This window comes from Argiope bruennichi, chromosome 1 (assembly GCF_947563725.1).
Source record: "Argiope bruennichi chromosome 1, qqArgBrue1.1, whole genome shotgun sequence".
NCBI classification, from domain to species: Eukaryota; Metazoa; Arthropoda; class Arachnida; order Araneae; family Araneidae; genus Argiope; species Argiope bruennichi.
This window is the reverse complement of record NC_079151.1, coordinates 138,167,566-138,188,898: the sequence shown is the minus strand read 5'-3', so window position 1 is coordinate 138,188,898 and position 21,333 is coordinate 138,167,566. Positions and strand designations below refer to the sequence as shown.

General features: G+C 28.2%; 1 protein-coding gene across 2 annotated transcripts in view; it reads right to left on the bottom strand.

Moving 5' to 3' along the window:
- The window catches only part of LOC129958291 (ribosomal protein S6 kinase alpha-5-like), a 249,972-nt gene that overhangs the window by 49,076 nt on the left and 179,563 nt on the right, over nucleotides 1–21,333 (bottom strand). The window contains exon 1 of one of the 2 annotated variants that reach the window (XM_056070782.1): nucleotides 18,300–18,689. The exons of the other annotated variant lie outside the window; for it this stretch is intronic. Within the exon in view, the coding sequence (XP_055926757.1) occupies nucleotides 18,300–18,312 (13 nt within the window). The 5' untranslated portion in view covers nucleotides 18,313–18,689. Of the gene's footprint in view, nucleotides 1–18,299; nucleotides 18,690–21,333 lie in introns of those variants that run through there. 2 annotated transcript variants of the gene reach the window in all.

Genomic DNA, 21,333 nt, shown 5'->3' with positions numbered 1-21,333 from the left:
AGTAGCTCATTGTTTATTAGTATACGACGGAAATAAATAAACAGCTAGTTAATAACTTTGTTTTCCCGGTTTAATGTATTTATCCAGCTATCTCAGATATTCATAGGTGGTGGGAAGTTAACGACGTAGGACCTCATTACGAACCTGCAAGTCCAAAACAAAATAGTATAATGACATTCAAAAATTTAAAGAAATCCAATTATTTAGTCATAAGTCTGATTCCTCAGTCTTTATACTAGTTACAATAATATTTATATAAAAAAAAAATATCGACACAACGTGCGTTTATAAAAACGCAAAGCCTAAAACAATGAAAGGTATTTTAATAATACCTTATGTAAATTTTATAATATATCTTGAGTACTGTTCATTCTCGGATTCGGAAATCCTCTGCATTTTTGCGCATGCGTCAGGAGTCATCTTTCAGTCTATCCTTGCTTAACCAGTTAATTGCGTTGGACATTTCTGTATATTGATCCAAATCTCATTTTGGTGCAGTCGATGCGTTTTTATCTAACGTGTCGATAGTCGTATTTTTATCTAATAAAAACGTAATCTTTTCTTTTTTTTTAAGATGTTCCGAAAAATCTACCAGGCAACCATTTGTATTGCGTTTGACGTGTATATGCAACATTGTTTGCTTTTAGAAAGGAGGAATTGAGGGCCTTTAAAAAATAAATCCCGCAATTAACTGGTTAAAGGAGTAGAAGCTTCAAAAAATGTTAGCTTTGGGATCCTGAAACGAAGAGTGTTTTTATAAATTTATTAAAATTATAGAAAACATTTCACGGGAGAAAAAATATCATTCGGAAAATATTTTTTTAATTTTAAAGGAGCATAAAAATGACTTTTGTGCAATAACACGCTTCCAAATGCACGAGAAGCATTATTATTAGTTAAACTTTAATTAAAAATGTAGTGAAAATTTTGAAAAGACCTTTCTTAGGATACACTTATCAAGATTTCCAAATTTGATAGTTTTACATCCAATGACCTAGATCAAAACTGCCTTGAAGGGCTGTTTTGAATAATTTTAGAATCACGCCTACCGCAACTTACAGACAACATCCATTTTGATAAGAAGTGCCATATTAAACTAAATTATGAAAGTCTTTAGAATCTATAATCGGAAGTGTTATGGAAGAAAATATAAGTTATTTCAAATTTCAAATAGGAGAATAACAAAAACAATAAATGTACTATCCATAAGTAAAAAGAACTAAAACAACGTCAAAAAAACTCGAAGGGCAAAAAATCACTCATCCCTTCCCCCGATTTCTCTTCGGAATCCGAAAAAAGTATTCAAGACCAAGGCCATAGGTACTAAGTAAGAGAAAATCCTCAAATGAAGTAAATTACAATAAATTAAGAACCTTCGTTAAAATCAAATGCTAGAATAGAATGACAATTGAAAAATTAAATTCCCAAAGAACACTTCCGGAAACAAAAACCAAACGATAAAAATCTGCCTCTTATTATCGCTATGGCGTATCGATAATCGGTGTACTTTACGGCATCTGACTCAATACACGTAAGCGACTGCGAATCTGATATGCAGACGCAAGAAATAAAATCCTTATTTTGAAAGGAGAAGAAAAAAAAAGGGGGGGGAATCGTTTGAGAATATGGCAGACTAAACACTGTTAAAAACAGTTTAAAATTCAGAATCAAACTCCTTAATCCATTCATCGTACTGTATGAGGCACGTCTCCTTATTAACTCAACATTAATGGTAACGCTAATTAAACTACTAAAAGAAGAACAAATTTACTCGTTGCCAGACCAGATGAATGCGAAATACCTCATCAGTAGCAAATGAATATGTTGTTTCGCCCCTTTTATTTACTCCGCGGGGTCGGGTAGCGGAGCTGCAGGAGAATGCAGCCGATTTAACCCACTTCATTTGGGTGAACTTGTTTTTGCTTTTTTAGCGAGCGAAGCGCCTTTCTTTTGAGGTCACTTGTTGGGTAGGATTGAGAGCACGGGGAGTGAGAGATCGTTTTCTATCCCCTTCGCGCGCGAGAAACGTCACCAGCTGCACGGAAACGGGTGGCAGACGATCTTTCAGTGAAGAGGTCCTGGTGTTTTATGAGGGAGAAAATTCGGCAACCCCAACTGTGACGATAAGCGAATGTTTCAACGCTGCTAGTGGCGGCTGATGGGAAGCACGCAATGAAAACTTCTCAGTAAAGCTAGTGTGTGTGACACACTCAGAAATTAACATGGCACACATAAACAAGTTATTTATTTATGCAAATAACAAAGATGGAAAATAATAAAAGTTTCGATGCAGAAACTGAATTTTGTTTCCGTTACATTCATTTTTCTATTTTTTCTATTCACACTTTATAGTATCTTGGCCAATAATACAGATCCGCGATGAAATCTCAAATGTTTCCATATTTACATTCGGTTTTGGGGCGATAAGGTCAGATTTGTTTGTCGTGAAAAAGCTCATGTCTATTAGGCTTCAGTCTCAAGATACCCTTTCAAAACGGCAATTTTTGATTACCTATCAGTCTTTCAATGAAGATAAAATAAATCATTCTTTTCAACCGCCAGTATCCATTGTTGTATTTCATTATTAGCAATTAAGCGATTTTTCCATCCTAATGATATATAGAAGCTTATCTACCGGGTAATAAGAACTCCACACAGATGAGTTCCCCCCCAAAAAATAGGGACATTTAATGTTTTCATTATACAGAATATCTGCATCAACTTGTATTACGTAGAGAAAACTAAATTTAGCCGTTAAAGTTAACTGTTTTTGACGTGTATACTCGTCATGGGAAAAGTACAAAACTTCGCGTCACGACGAGTTTATTAGTCAGGAGTAATAAGTAGTGACAATTTGCAGTTTGGATTACAATTTTAGTAAACATGCTAACATATTCGTAAATTTCAAGATATTTAAAATATGTTGAGGCCAAGTTGAAATCAAAGGAACAAATAAAAGATTATTATGCATTGTACCATGCTTCGCTCAATACTATTCTTAAACAGCAAATTAAAATAATAAATAAATTGTTTGTTTGTTTCTTTTCGTTCGTATGCAATATTATATATGTTAGTTTAAGTAACTAAATAAATGTGATTATTGAAATTTTTTTTTAAAAAAAAAGTCATTTCAATACAATATAATTTCATATTACACATATTCCGTGTTTGACGAGCATACTCGTCATCGCTAAATTTTTGTGACGCAATTTAGATATGCATTTTTCCGAAGAGGTCGAAATAGTTAACTGGTTAAGAAAAACGTTCAAGAAATTTTTTCGCACTTATTCAGTTAAGTTATAATTGTTAATAATAATAACGTTTACATTTTTTCGTATATTATAATTTAACTAATTAGTTTCAAATTTTAAAAGTTTATTCTACTATTTTAGAGCCGAGGCACACTTAACTAATTCCTGCACAGCAGCAGAAAAATTACTGTCCATCTGCGACGCTTATGAACGGTGACGGAAAACAAGCCATCAAAATTTTTCCCGAGTCGTATGTGTTTGCTCATCACGTATTTAATAAACAATTGGGTAACACGTGATTTGTTAATCGCAAGGTGGTCCATTTCGCTCTCTTTTATATTCGAACGAGCCTGACGCAACTCTTCCCCAGTTGCATCAAAGAAGCCGTGCGGTAAAGGAAATACGCAGAACCTAAAAATTACTCAGAAGTGGTTTGACTGGCGAATGGAAATGAGGCTGAAAGTAAAAACAATGACACAGCAGTGTTTCGAGGTGTGCATCTATTTCACCAACATTTGTAGATTATAAGACTTTTTTTTTTCACCGACAGCAAATTCTTTGTCGGTACTAGTGCTTTCTAGATTTCTACACAGTGTAGAATCAGCAACCCCCCCCCCACACACACACACTTAAACAGTGAACTGCAAGCGTAGAACTTCGCAGGCAAGGAAAAGTAAATACGGCAAAGATTCAAAGGAATATATATAAGACTGGCATTAATTTATAAAACGAATTTTTTCCTCCTCTTCAGTAGTGAATGTGGATGTTTGTGTGTGTATTAATTTCTAATTCATCAAAGCTCTAAAAATAATTTCCTAATTTTTAATTTCTGAATACCGCAGGTTATATTTTTTCCGTAAAGCCAAAACGCCGTGATAGCAAATTCCTTTCAAAAATTATATTAGCTCAAAGTACTTTCTAACGGTCCTTCATTCCTGGTTTTTACCTTCTAATTCAATCCGTTGCACTGCTCTTGCCATGACTTGGACAAAGAAATCTTGATAAAAGATTTTTTTTTTAAATGACTATTTCCTTGAAATTATGGGGGCATAAAATCGTTACAGAACTCTACTATTGTTTATCACAGTATGTTTGATACATATACAATTTTAAAAAAAAATCCAAATGAATATTTCATTTTAACTCTATGAACGATCTTACTTTTTTCTTTTTTATCATAAGAACTATAAAACTTACAACTTCAAAATGTAAAACAAAGTAAATACTGTACATAATATTTATTATTTATGCTATATAAAATCTGTTTTGTTTGCATTTCTTCAAGTCAGTTAAAAGTTCACCTTCTGGACGGAATATTTTCTTACATCCAGATATGATAAATATTCGTAATTAAGAACTTTTGTAAATAATATGCTAAATCAAGGCCACTGCCTACATTTATGACCTCTTTTGAAAGTGGAAAAAAATTCACTAGCAATCTCCATTTCATCCAAAAAAGAAAGAGAATGTAGCAGCCATCATGATGAATAGGCATTTAAAAACCTACTCGCTTAGTGAGTAGTTTTTAAAAATTAGCTACTTTTTCTGCAGCTGAATTTCACACTGAAATTGAAAGACGATACTACGAAAATTTTGCAATTCTTAATTTAACAAGTTCCAGATTACCATAATTAAAAATGTAAGGTATAACTGTAAATGAACTCATTTATTTCATTTTGAAAAGAAAAAGAAACAGGTTTGATTTAATATTTTCCATACATTAATGTAAATTAAAATTTCCAAGTGGTTGATCCAATACAAGAAAACTGATTAAAGCAATTATCTAAAAATAAAAAATTTTTATTTTACAGTATTAGTGAAGTGATTTTGTGTTACGTAAGTGAGTCGCAGACAATTACGTAATCAACTCATTTATTTGCCATGTAAATGAATTAATATGTAAACGATTTGAATATATATTTTAGAAATTTCGATGTATGTTTACTAAGCTATAAATGGACAGATTCGGGATTTTGAGTAAAGGAATTTTGTGTCATTTTAACAAAAGATAGCCCTAGAAATATGTAATAATTTCTAACATTAAAGAGTCGATTTTTTGCGAAAATATGAAAGGTTTATTTATTTATTTAATATTCTTAATGCTTGAACAGTTTTTTTTTTATAAAATCGTTTGGATTTTTTTTTCTAAGTTTCTTTTTTGAGAAGCTATACTGACTTTTACATTTGCAAATGCACACATTTCAATGCTATTTTAAATGTTTGAATGCCATTTCCTCAGATTCTAATTTTTGGTAGAAATTTTTTTATGGAAAATCTCACATAAAAATCAAACGCAAAAATTTTATTATTTGAACCCAATATTTAATGAGAGAATACAGCTTACTTTTAAATTCAGGAATTAGATAATATATTTCTTAAGGAGACAATGGACTTTAAAATAAGAACAATAAAAATGGACTAAAACGTGCAATTTTATTTTTTTGTCACCAAAATATATGTTTATATTAAAAATAAATATTTAAAGGTAAAGAAGAAAAAAAAAGTACATCTTAATGACTTTTCTCAAAATGATATTGTAATTAGGTTTAAATATCTTTGAAATGTTCCAAGTGTCTTAATTTTTGAAGAAATTAAATGAAATTGATAATGATTTCGGTTAAACATTAAATGAAAATGAGGGTAATGCATTTTAGGTTTCGAGTTTTTTTTTTTTTTTTTTTTTTTTTTAGCTCGTTAAAAGTCAATTTTAGTTCAGAAGAACATAAAATTTCTATAAAAATTCAGTAAGTATGCATAAAAATATTTCTAAAAAATTGGTATTTAATTAGAATTACAAAATCATACACAGTTTTGTTCCAAATAAATTTACATTGGCAGTAAAAGAAATAGAAAAAAATTAAAAATTAAGCCGCTTAAAATATTTTTTAAATTATATATCTTTCAATTTTTTTTAAATAATATATATTTTGTTTTGAGTTGTTTTTTTAAGGAATTTGACGTATTTATATTCTAATACATATGCATAAAAAACCCTGACTGAATAATTCCCGTAATTGTCTTATACAGTCTACTGTCCCCTTAAGCTATCTGCAAAATTTTAATAAAATCATTTGATAAACTTATAAACTCCAAATTTTATGTTCCTCCTTAGTTTATTTAAAAAAAAAAAAAAAAAAAAAAAACCTTGGCATTTTCCTTATATATTTTAATTTTATACATGTTTTTTTCAATTTTTCTTACGCACAACTTCTTAAATATAACTAATTTTAGAGCATTTCTTTAAAAAAAAAATGCATCCCGAAAGTATTCACAATTACCTTAAATCTAAATAAACCTGAAAAAAAAAAAGAATTTTCTAATGTTTCTTTACATAATGTTGCTTTTTGACTCATAACCTACGACTTTTCCTTTCCAAAATAACATCATTAAAAAAAGGCATATTTTTCTATTAGAAAAAAAAAATGTTTTTCGAGAATAATAACAATTTTCGTGTAACATTTCGTCAATATTTTTATCCTATTACAACTCGAACAAAACAGTCGCCTCAAACGGCAAGGTCACCTCCCCAGTTCTTCGTCAACAAGCGGCCAAATGATGAAATTTCACTTTTACATAAGTCCTTTCACCCAAGGCGATTATCGTAACGGAGAGGCTCGCCGACACACCAGGTGACGGAGTGACCTTGAGGGCAGGGACATTCGATAAAGAGTTCAACAGTTTCTCCCGCTAAAATGAAGAAACGGCATCGGGCCATTGTTCTTGGCGGCAAACCAAGAAACCTCGAGTACCCTCAGAAAGGATTTTTACCTTCAAATGAATTCATGATGAAAGCAGGTTCGATTTGTAGAACATAATGAGTGGCTTTGAACTCTAGCTTCATATAACAATATGTAATAAAAGTTTCAACAAAAATTCCACATATAAAATTTTATTTTCAGAAACTTTTATTGCGCATAATTATATTCAAAGTTTAAATTTGCATTCATAAAATTTCGAGGAAAATTGTTTTATTTTAAAGAATTAAAATTATTTTAAAAAATCTATAAATTTAATCTAAAAAGATCATTTTTTTCTTATTTACTATAAATATAAGCGTTTGAATCCGAGGTAAAGGGAAAAAAATAGAGATAAATTTAAAAGTAAAATTCAATGAAAAAGCGGGATTTAAACTTTTCAAATAATTGCTAAATAGTTTTGGAATTACGTCTTAAAAACTAAAATTTAGCATATGAAATGGCTCGATCTTCAGATGTTTTTATCGGTATTTCACTGATCAAAAGATGTAAATTGGCAGAGCTTTATCTGGAATAATTTAAAACCCTTGAATTATAGATATTATAGATAAGCTATAAGTATTTCGCAAACGTCAAAATCTCGACCTCAAATCTTATGTTTAGAGAAAATTTATATAAAAAAAATTTAAATGCAACAATACTTCCAAACGTTTATAATTTATGCTGGACAAAAGAAAATAAATTTAAGATTTAAAATTTATATATGGTAAAGTAATTTTAAGTACTGGGTTTAACCCTTTCACAATACTAAAAGAAACCTTTTCACCTATTTTAAGATTGATGATTGTCGTATTTCAATAGAATGTATAGAAAATTTATTTCATAGTTTTCTATTATTTTAATTAAAATTTTGTTATAATAAACCATCAAATAAAAGATATTGTATAATAACTATAATTTGAGTCACCTTTATATAGTTCACTGGTAAAAATATTTGACGTAAAATTACAAAAAACCTAAATGTTATGTATTTTTTTTATTTATTTATTTTACGTCTAAAACTAAAATAAACAATCACATACTAATATTTACTCTTAGCAACCTTATAATTTTGTTAAGGTTAAAAATTAACTTTCCCTTAAAAACTTTTAAAATATTTGATTTTTTTTAAAAAAAATAATTGCTTCAGAATGTTTTTCTCAACCTTGGATTCGGAAAAAAATTCACGATTAAAAATTATTCGCCAACTTTTGAGAGCATGATTTAGGGATACAGCAGACGCAATGAATAACCTTGAAGACAGTACATAGATAAAGAGTTCAATTTATCCTGTAAAAAAACTGATGATACGACACACAGCCAAAAACACCGATCATTGTTCTTGGCTGTTCATCAAAAAGCAAGAGATCTGGCGTCTTCGTAAGTTATTTTACCTTCAAATTAATTTGATTATACAATATGATTATAAACTTCCCAAAACAAATTGCGAATGCATACTTTCCGTGATATTATTTTCAAGACCATTTTTGAACTTGAAATTTTCCATCGAGATTTAGGATGATTATAAAAATTAAATGTCACCTTTATATTTTACAAATATTTATTTATTATTTTTCTGTATATATTTATTATTTATTTATTTATAAATATTTATTATTTTTTACAAAAATTCAATATATAAAGGAAGTTTAGTTTAGTTATATTAACGTCCCGTTTCAAAGCAACACTAGGGCTGTTTTGGGGCGGACCTCGTAATTTTAAACCTCGACCAGATGACGAGGACAACATCTGAGCTGGCTAACCCCTCTCCAAACTTCCACACCACACTAGCGGGAGGACGTTTGGCCCCGACGGATTTAACGGCTTACATAACTGTTCTTCGGTGGAATCGAGTCTCGAACCTGAATACCTTCCGGTTCCGAAACCTTACGCCCGGGCCACCGCGGCCCCAATACATAGAGGAAAAGAATTAAGAAAATTAACAAATTGCTTCATCTATTATTTGATTAGTATAAAAGGAGAAATAAAACCCATTAAAACATAGGGTCTTTTCTTATTTACTAAGATTTAAAAAAAATTATGATGGTTGCTTTCAATTTAACAATCTTTTAAAACAATTTATTTATCAAAAATATTCTGCCTACTATGATAATTTGCTATAGGACATTTTGCAAATGGCAAAAAGAAAAATCCAGAAAAAGCAGAAAAAGAAATCGCGACCTTTTTCAATAAAACTGGAATCCGAGTCTTTTCCATGCTATTCCTGATCGATAGATACCCTGTCGTACCAGCAAGGTTCGCGACTTGACCTTGAGGATCAACAGTTTCTACCGTAAAAATGACAAAGCCAGAGAAGAAATCATTGTTCTTGGCCGCCCATCAAAACCTCCGCGTCCTCCAGGAGATCTTTTACCTTCAAATGAATTCGTTTATGCAAGAGCTCATTGGGAATTATTAAACGTCGTTTCCCCGCAGTGCTGGGAGGTTGAACAACACCAGAACGGTGCGCAAATGCCACGCATGACTGCCGATGAAACATCTGTTGCAAAACTTCATGATTCGGGAAACAGAATGCACAGTTAACGATGTAGAAATGAAGTTCGGCAGGGTCTGGAAGCGAAGGATATTTGATGCTTCGGTTAAATCAGAAGTGGAAATAGTTTCAAATTGCGTAATAAAATTAAAAGAAAAAAAAACATTCTTCTGCTATCTCCTACTGCTTTTCTATAATCTATTATAAAAGAAGCTACATTAAAAAAAAAAAAAAAACTGAATTTTCGGATTTTTTTTATTTATGAAATTTGAAGAACTATAACACACATCCAAGTATTTCGTATTTGAGATAATTAAAGGGGGGGGGGCGATGTTTCAAGAAATCTAAATTTATGAACAGTGTTCCATTTACCCACTAATTTATATAAAGGAACCTGGCATTAAAATCTAAATACAGATTTTTGTAAAAGTTAACACGCTTCTTTGAACATTGATTTTTCTAGTGAGCATAAAAAAACATTTTGTTAAAACGAGTGTTTTTATTCTAATTTTTTTTAGAGCTATTCTTCCAAATAATATGTTATGACATCGGAACTCTACTTTCGTTTTGAAATCAGTTTATTTTTGCACAACACAAGACAGAGTTTCATGAGGCTATTTATATAACGATGATAGAAACTTGGCAGAATATTTACAGATGAAGTAGAAAAGTGATCAAATCATCCGTACACCAAAGAGATGAAATAACGTAACGTACAAAATTCTATCCTTAAAACAAAGACAGCAAATTCTACTTAAATCAAAACCGGGTTGCCAGATTTCAAGCTGGAATATGATGCAACGCAACCTCTAAAATAAAAATAAACAGGAAATAAAATAACTTATTAGGAGTGGCAACATAACATGTGAATTTATTTATGCAGCCCTATATCCATATGATTCTGGGATGACAGCCTTTGTAGCTAAAAATCCCTAAATCCCCTTTTTCGAACAAACAAACCATATAATTCACAATAACAGAGACGATGAACAAATTTTTTTGTTTTAAAACATCATAAGCACAGCTCTGAAAAAAAAAAAAATCGTTAAAAAACACTTTTTTTTAAAAAAAATTCAATTATACTAGTAACTCAAAATTATTAAGAAAAAATATCTTGATTTAAAACTTTTTATTTAAATAGTTTTTAATGCGCATAAATTATCATTCATATCCTGTGTGTGTGTGTGTGGTACATTGAAAAACATTTCGCAATATAGCATCCATTTCTATTTTCTTTCTCTAAGAAAAATGAAAGTTTGATGTCTGGATATTTAAAAAAACATGTTTCAATCTTTTAAAAAAAAAAAAAGATTGTAAAAACACCGACAGCGAATCCATCAATTAATTTCCATATTACGAAATTAATAAAACTGGAATCTCCTTCCAATTTTTTTTAATGAATAAATAAATTGATTCAATTAAATTCTTTTTTATTTAACATATATTTAAGCTTTGTTTTCTCACTTACATGCACACACTTGCGGTCAGGAAAGAATCTTTTCTTTTTTTCCCTTCCCCCAAATGCTATAAAGTCAGTTGCGAGTAAGAAAAATAAAATCTTAAACATGATCTATGTCCAGGAAGACACCCTTTAGCTCTAAACCAGCCGACAAGTCAACTTTCTCTTTCACAGGAATCGGAGATCCTTCGAACGCTTTCGTTTTCTTTTCCTCCAAACTTCTGCATTCATTTCCGAACCGATTCTTCCAAGCAGACAGAGGAATCAACGAAAAGAGGAAGCAGGTGTGGATATATTTGAGAAAGGATCTTCAATGTGAATTAGGAAGAAAAAAAAAAAAAAGAAATCTCCAGCTGTCAGTCAATTTTAACGTTAAACTTCATTAAGAAATATTCAAAAAAAAAAAGCATTCAAGGGGTGGAAAAATCAAACTTATACACAATCATTCATTTATTCGCCAAAATGAAGAAAAATTGCACATGGAAAATTCTATCACATGTTCAAGCAATTAAAATTAGATATAAGAGAAAGAATTCCCAGTTGTTATGGCATTTGAGCCAAGACAATCAAAATTATGACTAACTGTTATATTGCTAAATAAACCTTGAAAAGTTCTGAAATCATATCTTCATTTTCAAATTCTGAAGGAAATTTCTTTCAGCAAAAAATGATAAGTAGTTATGCTCTCTACTTTCTGTTCTAAACATAAATAATAAAATTAACACTTTAACTTCTTAAATACTATGAACTAGCATTCATAAATAGAAGCAGACAATTTCTTTAGTTTCAAGGAAGAAATTATGAATTCAAAATAATTGAAAAGAAGATATGAAAATTTTTTGAAAGACAGTAAAACGAAAATTCTTCAAAAGATGTTTTAATAAATTTGCTTCTAAATTTCTTCATTCTAAAATACTATGCGAAAAGTAATTAAAATTAAAAAAGGAAAAGAAATGAAATAGCATTGGATTTTTTTCGTTAGAATAAAAATTTAAAACTGGAATGAAAAGGAAATATTAAAAGAGAATAAATATTATCTTTGAAAATAATAACATTAACAGTTTCAACTAATTTTAAAATAATTTTAATAAGCCAATTTTAAAATAAAACTAAATACTTTCAAAATTGCAAAAAAGTAGTTCACTTTTAAAAATGGATTTTTTTTTATCTCTTAGTTAATGATTCATCACACACTTTTTCTCCATCAGTTTTATGTGCATTGGAAATTGCACATATACACGAAAGAAAATTTTAAGTAGAATTTGGGTTGGTAATTATCTTTCCAAACCAAAATTTGCCTGCAGTTTTTGGCATTTGAAAAACAGCACTAACATAATTAAAATACAAAAACATTGAATTATTGTTTTTTTAATTAACTATTCTGCAAATAAAGTTTTTTTTTAAAGTTAAATCCTATCATAAAAAAATTAATACTAAATAACAAAATTGTGATATTAATTGAACTTTTAAGTCATTCAAAGCCATAGGAGCCAACAGATAACAAAATTTGTTAGTTTAAAAATCTAATTTGGCAAGTTCAATTTTTGTACCATATTTTAAATTGATAAGAATAAACGTATTTACACAAAACAAAGTTTCATTTGATGTTTCAAGAATAGTTAACAAGTTTCATTTTGCCGATTTCCCTAATGGCATTATTTATAAGATATTTAATAAAATATTAAATAAATTATCCAAAAAATGTCACAAAAATAATTAACATACAAAAAAATAACTTCAAACAATTATAAGTGCTTAACATCAAGCACACACAAAAAAATGAATAATGGGATAAATATTAATATATTACAAATTTTTTTAAAAAATTTTAATGCATTGGTGTCTTAAATTTAGCTACACGTAATGACAGAATTGCATTCTATTTTTAAATCCATCTTTGAATTCATTAATTCTTTAATGACTTTTTTTTTTTCCTAATTTATGAACATTGAGTCTTTGATATTCTCATTAATACAATTCTACAAAAAAAAAAAAAATCCTTAACAAAAAGTGTTTCCCAGTGAGCCTGATTATAATTGTTACAGGGAAAAGGAAAAAATTTAAAACAGTTGATATATAAATGAAAATGCAAACATGATAAAATATATTAAAACTAAGTAAAAATTTTGGAGGATGTTTACTAATCCTAATCTACTCTCTTTGAATGGTTTTGAGATACAGAATGTATAAATATGTAAATTTTGTCTGAAAGCTCTTAACCAAAATTCAAACTTAAGATGATAATGTTACTTTGCATTAAACAATCTACAGAAATTTAGTTGGAATAATGACTTTCTTATTTATATTTGACATAAAAACATTACTGATTGTACACATGTTGTTTAATAAAATGCAGAACTTCATAAAATAATAAATTGTGCCAGATATACACTGGGAAGTAAAATAAATGTGATTCATTATATTAAAATGAATAAATTTATCAAAAAAAAAAAATGTTTGCGATAGTAAAAATATTGCAGAATTTTTACATAAAAGAAAATTAATTGATCTTTAGAATGATAAAATTCGATTTTAAAAATGCTGAAATCCATACAATGTATCGTGTCTGATTATGCAAGAACAAAATTTCAGCACATTCTACTAAAACAGTGATTATGTCAGATGCATAAATAGGAATGCGATTTCTCGCCTTTTAAAAATCCCATTCATTGGGTGCTTATCTATTACTTCTTTATTAATAAAAAATCTACTGATCCTACATGCAAACATAGGTATAAAATATAATTTCTTGGGAAATGTAAGTAGATTTACTCAAAAAGTAGTGTTTAATATAAACTTTTGTGAGCAGAACATCCATACTAGCTAGTACCAAGGAAATGAAAAAATTTTTGAAATAAATAAAAGAAGTTAATCTAAAATATTCTTCTTTTAGAACATATAAGCCTATAATATTTATCTTTGAGAAACAAAACAAAAAAAAATATAAATATAAATTAGTTATTCTAAAATATGCCATGCTTATAAAACAAAACAAAGAACATTTTAGCAAACATCAAGGGTGTGTCCCCAAAGTCTAAAATATAGTAAATTATCTTATGTGGTTCAAGACAAGGAAATTCTTTTCAAAAAATGGAGAATTTTTTTATTTTAATAAAAAGGAAAAACCTGCATTATTGAAGCATGAAACTGAAGGCTTTTATAAAGGTGAAAACTACAGACCAATTGTCTTAAAGCTTTAATTAATAAAAGATCCTTCATACTCAGAACTTTTGAAGGAGAGAATATAAAGAAAAAAATACTTCAGCTTGTTTTTTTAACTAAAAATTATTATTCTAGGATTATTTTCAGATTTCATTTCAATCTTTTAAATAAAAACTGCTTTCTTTCTACTAGCCCCCCCCCCTTTTCCCCTCTAATCTATATCTCATCTTTTTCATTAAATATAGCATATAAAAACGCAACCCATTACACATTTTATCAAAAAGAAGTGAAGGGAACGGAATTTTCAAAAGGTTTCTTGTAGATCAGTGCCAAGATTAGCACTTGTTTTGTAATGTACTGCTTGAAATAAATTCAGAAGAGAGGGGCGACTTCTAGTATTTGTTGCAAAAGCAAGCAAAGCATCAATCAAATGTTTTAAAGAACTACACAATTACAAAAATAAGTTTTTGTTAATAATATATAAGTTTTCACATAAATTAATGATTAAAATTAAAATTCTTTTAAAGAAACAGCTAAAGAATATATTATACAAACAGGTATTGTACCAGTAATCCCCCTTTCTACTTTTCTAACCATCTGAAACAATGTACTTTTAAAACAATAGAAATTAAAGACTGTAAAAAGAATTAAAAAAATCGGAAACTAAGTATCATTTCTAAAAATTTTCATGAGAAATATAATTTTTTAGAAATATAACCAGGAAAAATAATACTTAAAGATTGGAAATCATATATATCACTTCAGAAGAAATAAACAATCATAATTTTTAATCTTGCGACTGATCAGCAGGATAGTAAACATAAGATATAAAACTTGTTGATGGAAATCTGATTGAAATTGTTTTTTAATTTACGCTACAAAATAAAGAATCAAAGGATATATGTTATTTTTAATTATTTAAACTTTTAAATAAATGTGATCAAAATTCTTAAGTTAGTTGAAACTGCATTAAACAATTCTATTGAATTACTTTACTATGTGATAACATTTTCACTTAACAAGTTATGAATAATTATTTTATTTATTTCTTTATTTATATGCCTTTACCTGCATTCTCTCTTCTAATAAATCTTAAGTTTTTATAAAACTTTTTTCGTATTTTTCAACAATTTCGAACAAAACACCTCCAAGTTTTAGAATCAATGCATTACTTTGTTCTTCAGATTTTTTATTTGAAAAGGAGGAGCTAAATATTCTTTTATAATAATGTATATATTTACTTATAAGTTTGGTGATTTAAATTTAAATATTGGTGATTTAAATTTAAAATATTATTTGTAGAAGCTTCATTAAAATGTCCTTCTCATTAAAAACTAATATACTATAAATTTCAATGAATGGGTTTCTTTTTTGAAAAAAATCTGATTTAAAGATAAAAAAAAAGCTTTTTTTTATAAACAAAAGTGGAAGGGAACATTCTTTTTTTAATATTTTATTTAGCACATTTTATAACAATTTAACCAGAGAAGTAATTTTAACAAAACATTAATCATAACTCTATATTGTTTTCATAAAAAAGCTAGAAAACATTGCCACCTGAGACAATTTTTTATCTTTAAATAAATGTGAAACAGCATTAATTATATATGAATGAAATTTTTAGAGAATGACAACAATCGACGAAAAAGCTTACGTTTCTATAATAATAAAACTATCTAACATTTTCTGTAATCCTGAAATGAAATATAGACACTCAAGTAAGTATTGATTTGGACTATATGAGATAGAGCAACTATATGGTGCACACATCTCTGAAAGCTATTAAATAAAAAGTAAATGCGATTATTCAATGATTAATTTGCAATTCACTCATATTTTGAACAATTTCTATGAACAGAAACAATATTTTTAGAAAATTTCAAAGCACATATTTAAGCTTGTATTATATGTGTGTTAAAGTTATTTTTTAAAAAATTAAAAATCTTTGAAAATAAATTTCAAAAGTTAACATTTCATATCATAATATTGATCTGTTTTGTTTTTTTTTAATTGCATTACAAGTAATATAGTAGCATTTTTTCCCCAAAGTTTTTTAAAAAAGTAAAATTTAAACAAACAGATTTTATAAATCCTGCTAAAAAATTAATTTATAAATTATACAGAAAATAAACTTCCTAGAAGAGAAAATTATCTCAATGTTCCACTATCTAATGATGAAACATTTCACCAGATCTTTCTAATTAGGTCAGTGCTATGATAGGTCAACCTCATTTGCAAGCATGATCTTGAATCAAAATACCAGCACAGTTTCAGTTAAAAGGTTAAATGAAATAAATATTTGATTTCAGAATAAAAATACAAAAAGTAAAAAAAAAAAAAAAAGAAGTTTTAGAATAACATTATATAAAATATTACCTACATTTCATATATGTTAGTAAAAAAAAAGGATAGAAACCTTTAAATTCAAATTATTTTAATAAAGTGAATCAATGCCAAATGAGTTCTCAAGAACACATTTTTCTTGCAAGGCTCAGTTTTGAAATTATTTTCATCACTTCGTTTTTATTGTTAGATCTCTGAGAAAATTACTCATTTTTTTATTGTTAATGAGAAACAATTAAACATCACTTCCCAAATTTATCACGAGTTTTGGATGTTAGGTAATTAGTTTTATAATTTAAAAGTATTACACATTTTTTAATTTAATACTTTGATTTTTTAAATTGCCTCTGATAAATATTGAAATCCATCACAAATATTAACACAAAAAAGACTGATATCTCAACAATAACCAAAATATTATGGCTTATTTTGAAAATCATACTAATAATCATTAATACATATGACCCACTTTTATAGAAAATTTTCTGCATATTTATATACAGATAAAATATAACTCTTAATAAAGGTTTTTTTTTTCTTTCTTATGTAGCTTCATAAATAGGGCATTTACATAGCTTTAAAATTCATTACAAGTGAGAGATTTCTATTAATAGATGAAAAATAATTCCTAATTTTAAAAAAAATAAAATTTTTTAGACAAGCCAATATTTGTCCAATTATTTTTTACAATAAAATAACCTTGAGCAACTTTTATATAGCTATTTTATGCATATGTAAAATGAAAATGTATGATTAAAATCAATTTTACTGACATTTAATAAGAAATGAATCCAAAGATTTATAATAATGTGTATGTGTAGCTTAAATAAAATGCATTATTTATTTATTCTGCAATTTTTAGGCCCCTTTATTTAGAAATATTAAAGAAAGAAAACAACCTTTTTATCTAATAATAATTTTAAAAAATTTTAAGATGCATTATTGTAGATTTTAAACAAAAGTCAACTATTCTAAACATATTTATTCCCTTTGATGTCCCAAATCTTATGAAAAATTATTTATGCTTAGGTAGAAAATAATAACTGGATTGTCTCATTTGATAAAAAATAAATAAAAAACTGGTTCACAAAGATTTACTTTAAAAAAAAAAAAAAAAACATTAACCTCACCTACTGTTATTCATTTTTTTTTTTTAATAAAAAGAGCAAAATGTTTTACCCAAACTTTAAACAACAAAATGCAGAATTGCAAAGCATTTCTCGGCAATTAAGTTTTCCAATAAATTACGAAAAAAAAAAATTTCAAGCTGCAGACTAAAATTATAGTATAGCTAATTAAAAATTTAAAAAAGAAAGAAATTTTGCGCAGAAAATCTCTCAGATCTATGCCCGAATATTTTTTACTAAAAATTCTTATTTAAAAAAAAAAAAAAAAGTCTGGAGAAATCGTCACGATTTAATTGCAAAAAATACGCAAAGAATAGTAATATTACTTCTGCATCAATATTTATATTTCAAAAAACAAGAAAACAGTTTTTAATTTTATGCAAATCTTAAATTATAATGTGTGCATTTCTGCAGTTAAAGTTTCCTGTTTATCCCCCTTCCTGAGCAACTTTTAACCGAGCAAAACCATCCCACGAATCATACTTCCTGGTATATTTCTGCTTGGCACTTTGCCATGTGAAGGAAAAAATATTTTGATTTTTAATAGGGAACTTTCGAGATTATAGTGTGTACTAAAAGTTAAACAGAACAAGATTATGATCCCAAAATAATTTTCTCATTTTTCAAAACCGACCGAAGCATACAACTACGCCACAGAAATGTGACCTCAATTCTGTTCATGTGAAGTTCAATAAAAGACGGAACACGAAATAAACAAAATGACAATACCTGGTTGAACCATAGCGTATTCCACTATATTCTTATATTATAATAATTCCACATAGGTAGTCACTAAATGTATCTTTTAATCCTGAGTGTTCACGGAAGTGTAGTAACAAATAACTATACGATTTTTTTTTCACCACAATTCTTTTGCCACGTAAACTTCAAGTTTAAAAAGATCACAAGATATAATTTTTGACTTTCTTTAAAGAGTTACGTTAAATTCCAAGGCACCATATTGATTAAACAACCGATATCAATCCGTAAATTTTTAAGCGGCTTTGGTTACAAGTATGTTATTTCAGTAATTCCGAGAGTAACATGAACGACAAGCCGCGTAATTTTCAGACTGAACTAGATTACGAGAGTCAGCTGGTCGCAAGAAACCAGAAGGCACCTTTGACCAATGAGAGGATCGCTTTAGGGTTGTTTTCGGAGACGAGCCAAAATGGCGCCAACTGTTGGAAATAGCGCCAAACGAAAACTTCACGTGAACAAGCAATCTTTCTCTGAAAACAAATCGATCGTTTGGTGCAAGAAATAAATAATAAAGAGAAAGGATTTTTCGGTTTCAGTTTCAATGCTTGTTTTTCAAAAATCCGCACACAGAAGTTTTCGAAACACAAACAAGGTTAGCAGCACGCGTAAATGTTATTCTCTTGCTGAACGTTGGAAGACGTGCTATTTTGTGTTTGTGGTTAGGATTAGCTCTCTTTGTGTCAGGTCGGCATATTCTAGTTATCTTTTAGGCAGACATTCTAGTCGTTATGGGTGTTTTCTATTAGAATAAAACACTATTGCGGTGAGAATTTGTTAACTAATTTCGATACATTACCATTTTTGATTGACAAAATATTCTACAGAAATTTAAGGAAGACCGAGGATTCTTTTATGAAACATAATAAACATTTGTCAGAGTTAAGCGTTACGTACGTTATTCTAAGCTTCTATTCTACGAATCTCCTTTCTTAATTCGCGTGAGAGTTTTACCTTAAATTCAGTTCAGCCTTAGAGTGAACAAAGAGAAAATCTTCAAGAGTGAAAAAGAAATGCAGCTAGATAAAACAAAAATTATACCACAAAATAAACTGAAAGCCTTAGCTTTTGTTTTGCTGTAAATGAACACGTATTTTTTAGTACATTGTAAACAAATTTGTAAATTACAAGCATATTACAAACATATTTTTAAAGACAAATTCCTTTAATAGTTGAACCTTTTAGAATCTACCTTAACCCTAGCAATCAGTTATATCAACGGTTTTTAGAAAGAAAATGATGGACATTTACTATGTATTTCAATAAATCAACCTTTCTATACATGTATTTTTTTTTTCTTCAGAAATCTTCCAATTTTCATATCTAGAAAGTTCGATTGTATATCCCAAGTTTAATTTGGCAAAATCATCGCATTTTTAAGTCATGTACACAGTCAGAGAGAACACTTCTTTTTGATTCTTTTCCTCCAAAATTCGACAGAGATCTACAGTTTAGTACAAAGACCTGAGTCGTGTCCAATTTCTTTTCAATTCAGTGAAATCTCAAACAAAGAGGTTCATTGAAATATCGAGGTTAAATTTTTGACGTTTATAAAAGATTTTTTTTTTTTTTTTTTTGTATACATCGAACAAAAGAAAATAAGAATACAAATCCACAGATTATTTTTAAAAAATCTGAATTTAATTACGCGAACACAAAGCACTTTTGGATCAATCAGAAAATGCAAAATCATCAAAAGGTTCATTTAAAAAGTATATTATTTATAGCAATGAATTTCGAAAGCCATTACAACACATATTTAAGTTCATATTGTTCATCCAGCTGTGTTGCAAGTAAGTAAGTTGCTTATGTAGACTTTTTTTTATCAAGAAGTATAATGAAAATATTCAAAAACGAACAGAATACTTTTGGTAAGGAAAAGAAAACACAAGTGCAGATAAATCTTTTGAATACTTGGAAAGCCGAAATAATTAATGATGAAAGCAAATTTAAATGATTTGAATCTGATAGGAAGGACTGAAATTTGGTCTCGCAATAAAGTCAACATACATTGGTTTCTCAAATTGTAGTTCAGCCATCAATTCACAATGAAGAAAATGCTAAATTGTTGCGATGAGTCGGCTTTCAATGATAAGTCTCTGAACACATTAATATGGGTGAATATATTCCATAAACTTATTTGCACAGAATTAAAATTATCTAGAAAATGATGCTCAATTTCAAGGAGGCAAAAATTGTCAAAGCAAAGAGTGAAAGATGATACACAAAGGTGAAAACATGATATGCAAAGATTTGATCTCAATTCTAATGAGAATTAGAGCCTATTCGTTTTAATCAAAAAAATCAAGAAAACTAAATTTAAAAGCAAAAATAAATTTTTAAGAATTTGTTCAAATTAAAGGTGAAAGTCTGCTTTTGCTATAAGGGGTTCACTGAAATGTACCAAGAGGATTATAATCTATAGCTAAAGACAAGAAAATTTTAATTATAACAATAACAATAAGCAATTAGCAATATAACAATAATAAACTTTTTAGTATAAATGTTTGTGGCTTGGTTATTATTATATCATATAATTTTCTTTATATACCTTTAATATTCAAGAATATAATTTCTCTTAATAGTCTTACTTGCTTAAGATTACTGATTACAGTTAGGATTTCCTCAACGTTTAAAATTGCCTCCCTTTCAAATTGTGGAATTTCCTTATTATACCTTTATTAAATATTAATTTTATAACAAATAACTTAAAATTAAATCCTAAATGTTAGATATGCACCTTTAATGAGATTAATTTTCAACTGGAATACCTTATTGCAGTCACAACCAATCTACCAAAATAATACTGTCAACAACTAATTAAAATAAAAATTTACAACATATCCTTCAAATAAAAAAATTAACGAAACAATATTATCGTATTCAATAAAATCGTTTGCAATTATTCTATAATATTATTTGCAAGAATTAAAATAATTAGCTCCGTAATGTATACGCTTGAATCTAACATCATAAAAAAAATAATTTCATTCAAAAACTTTTT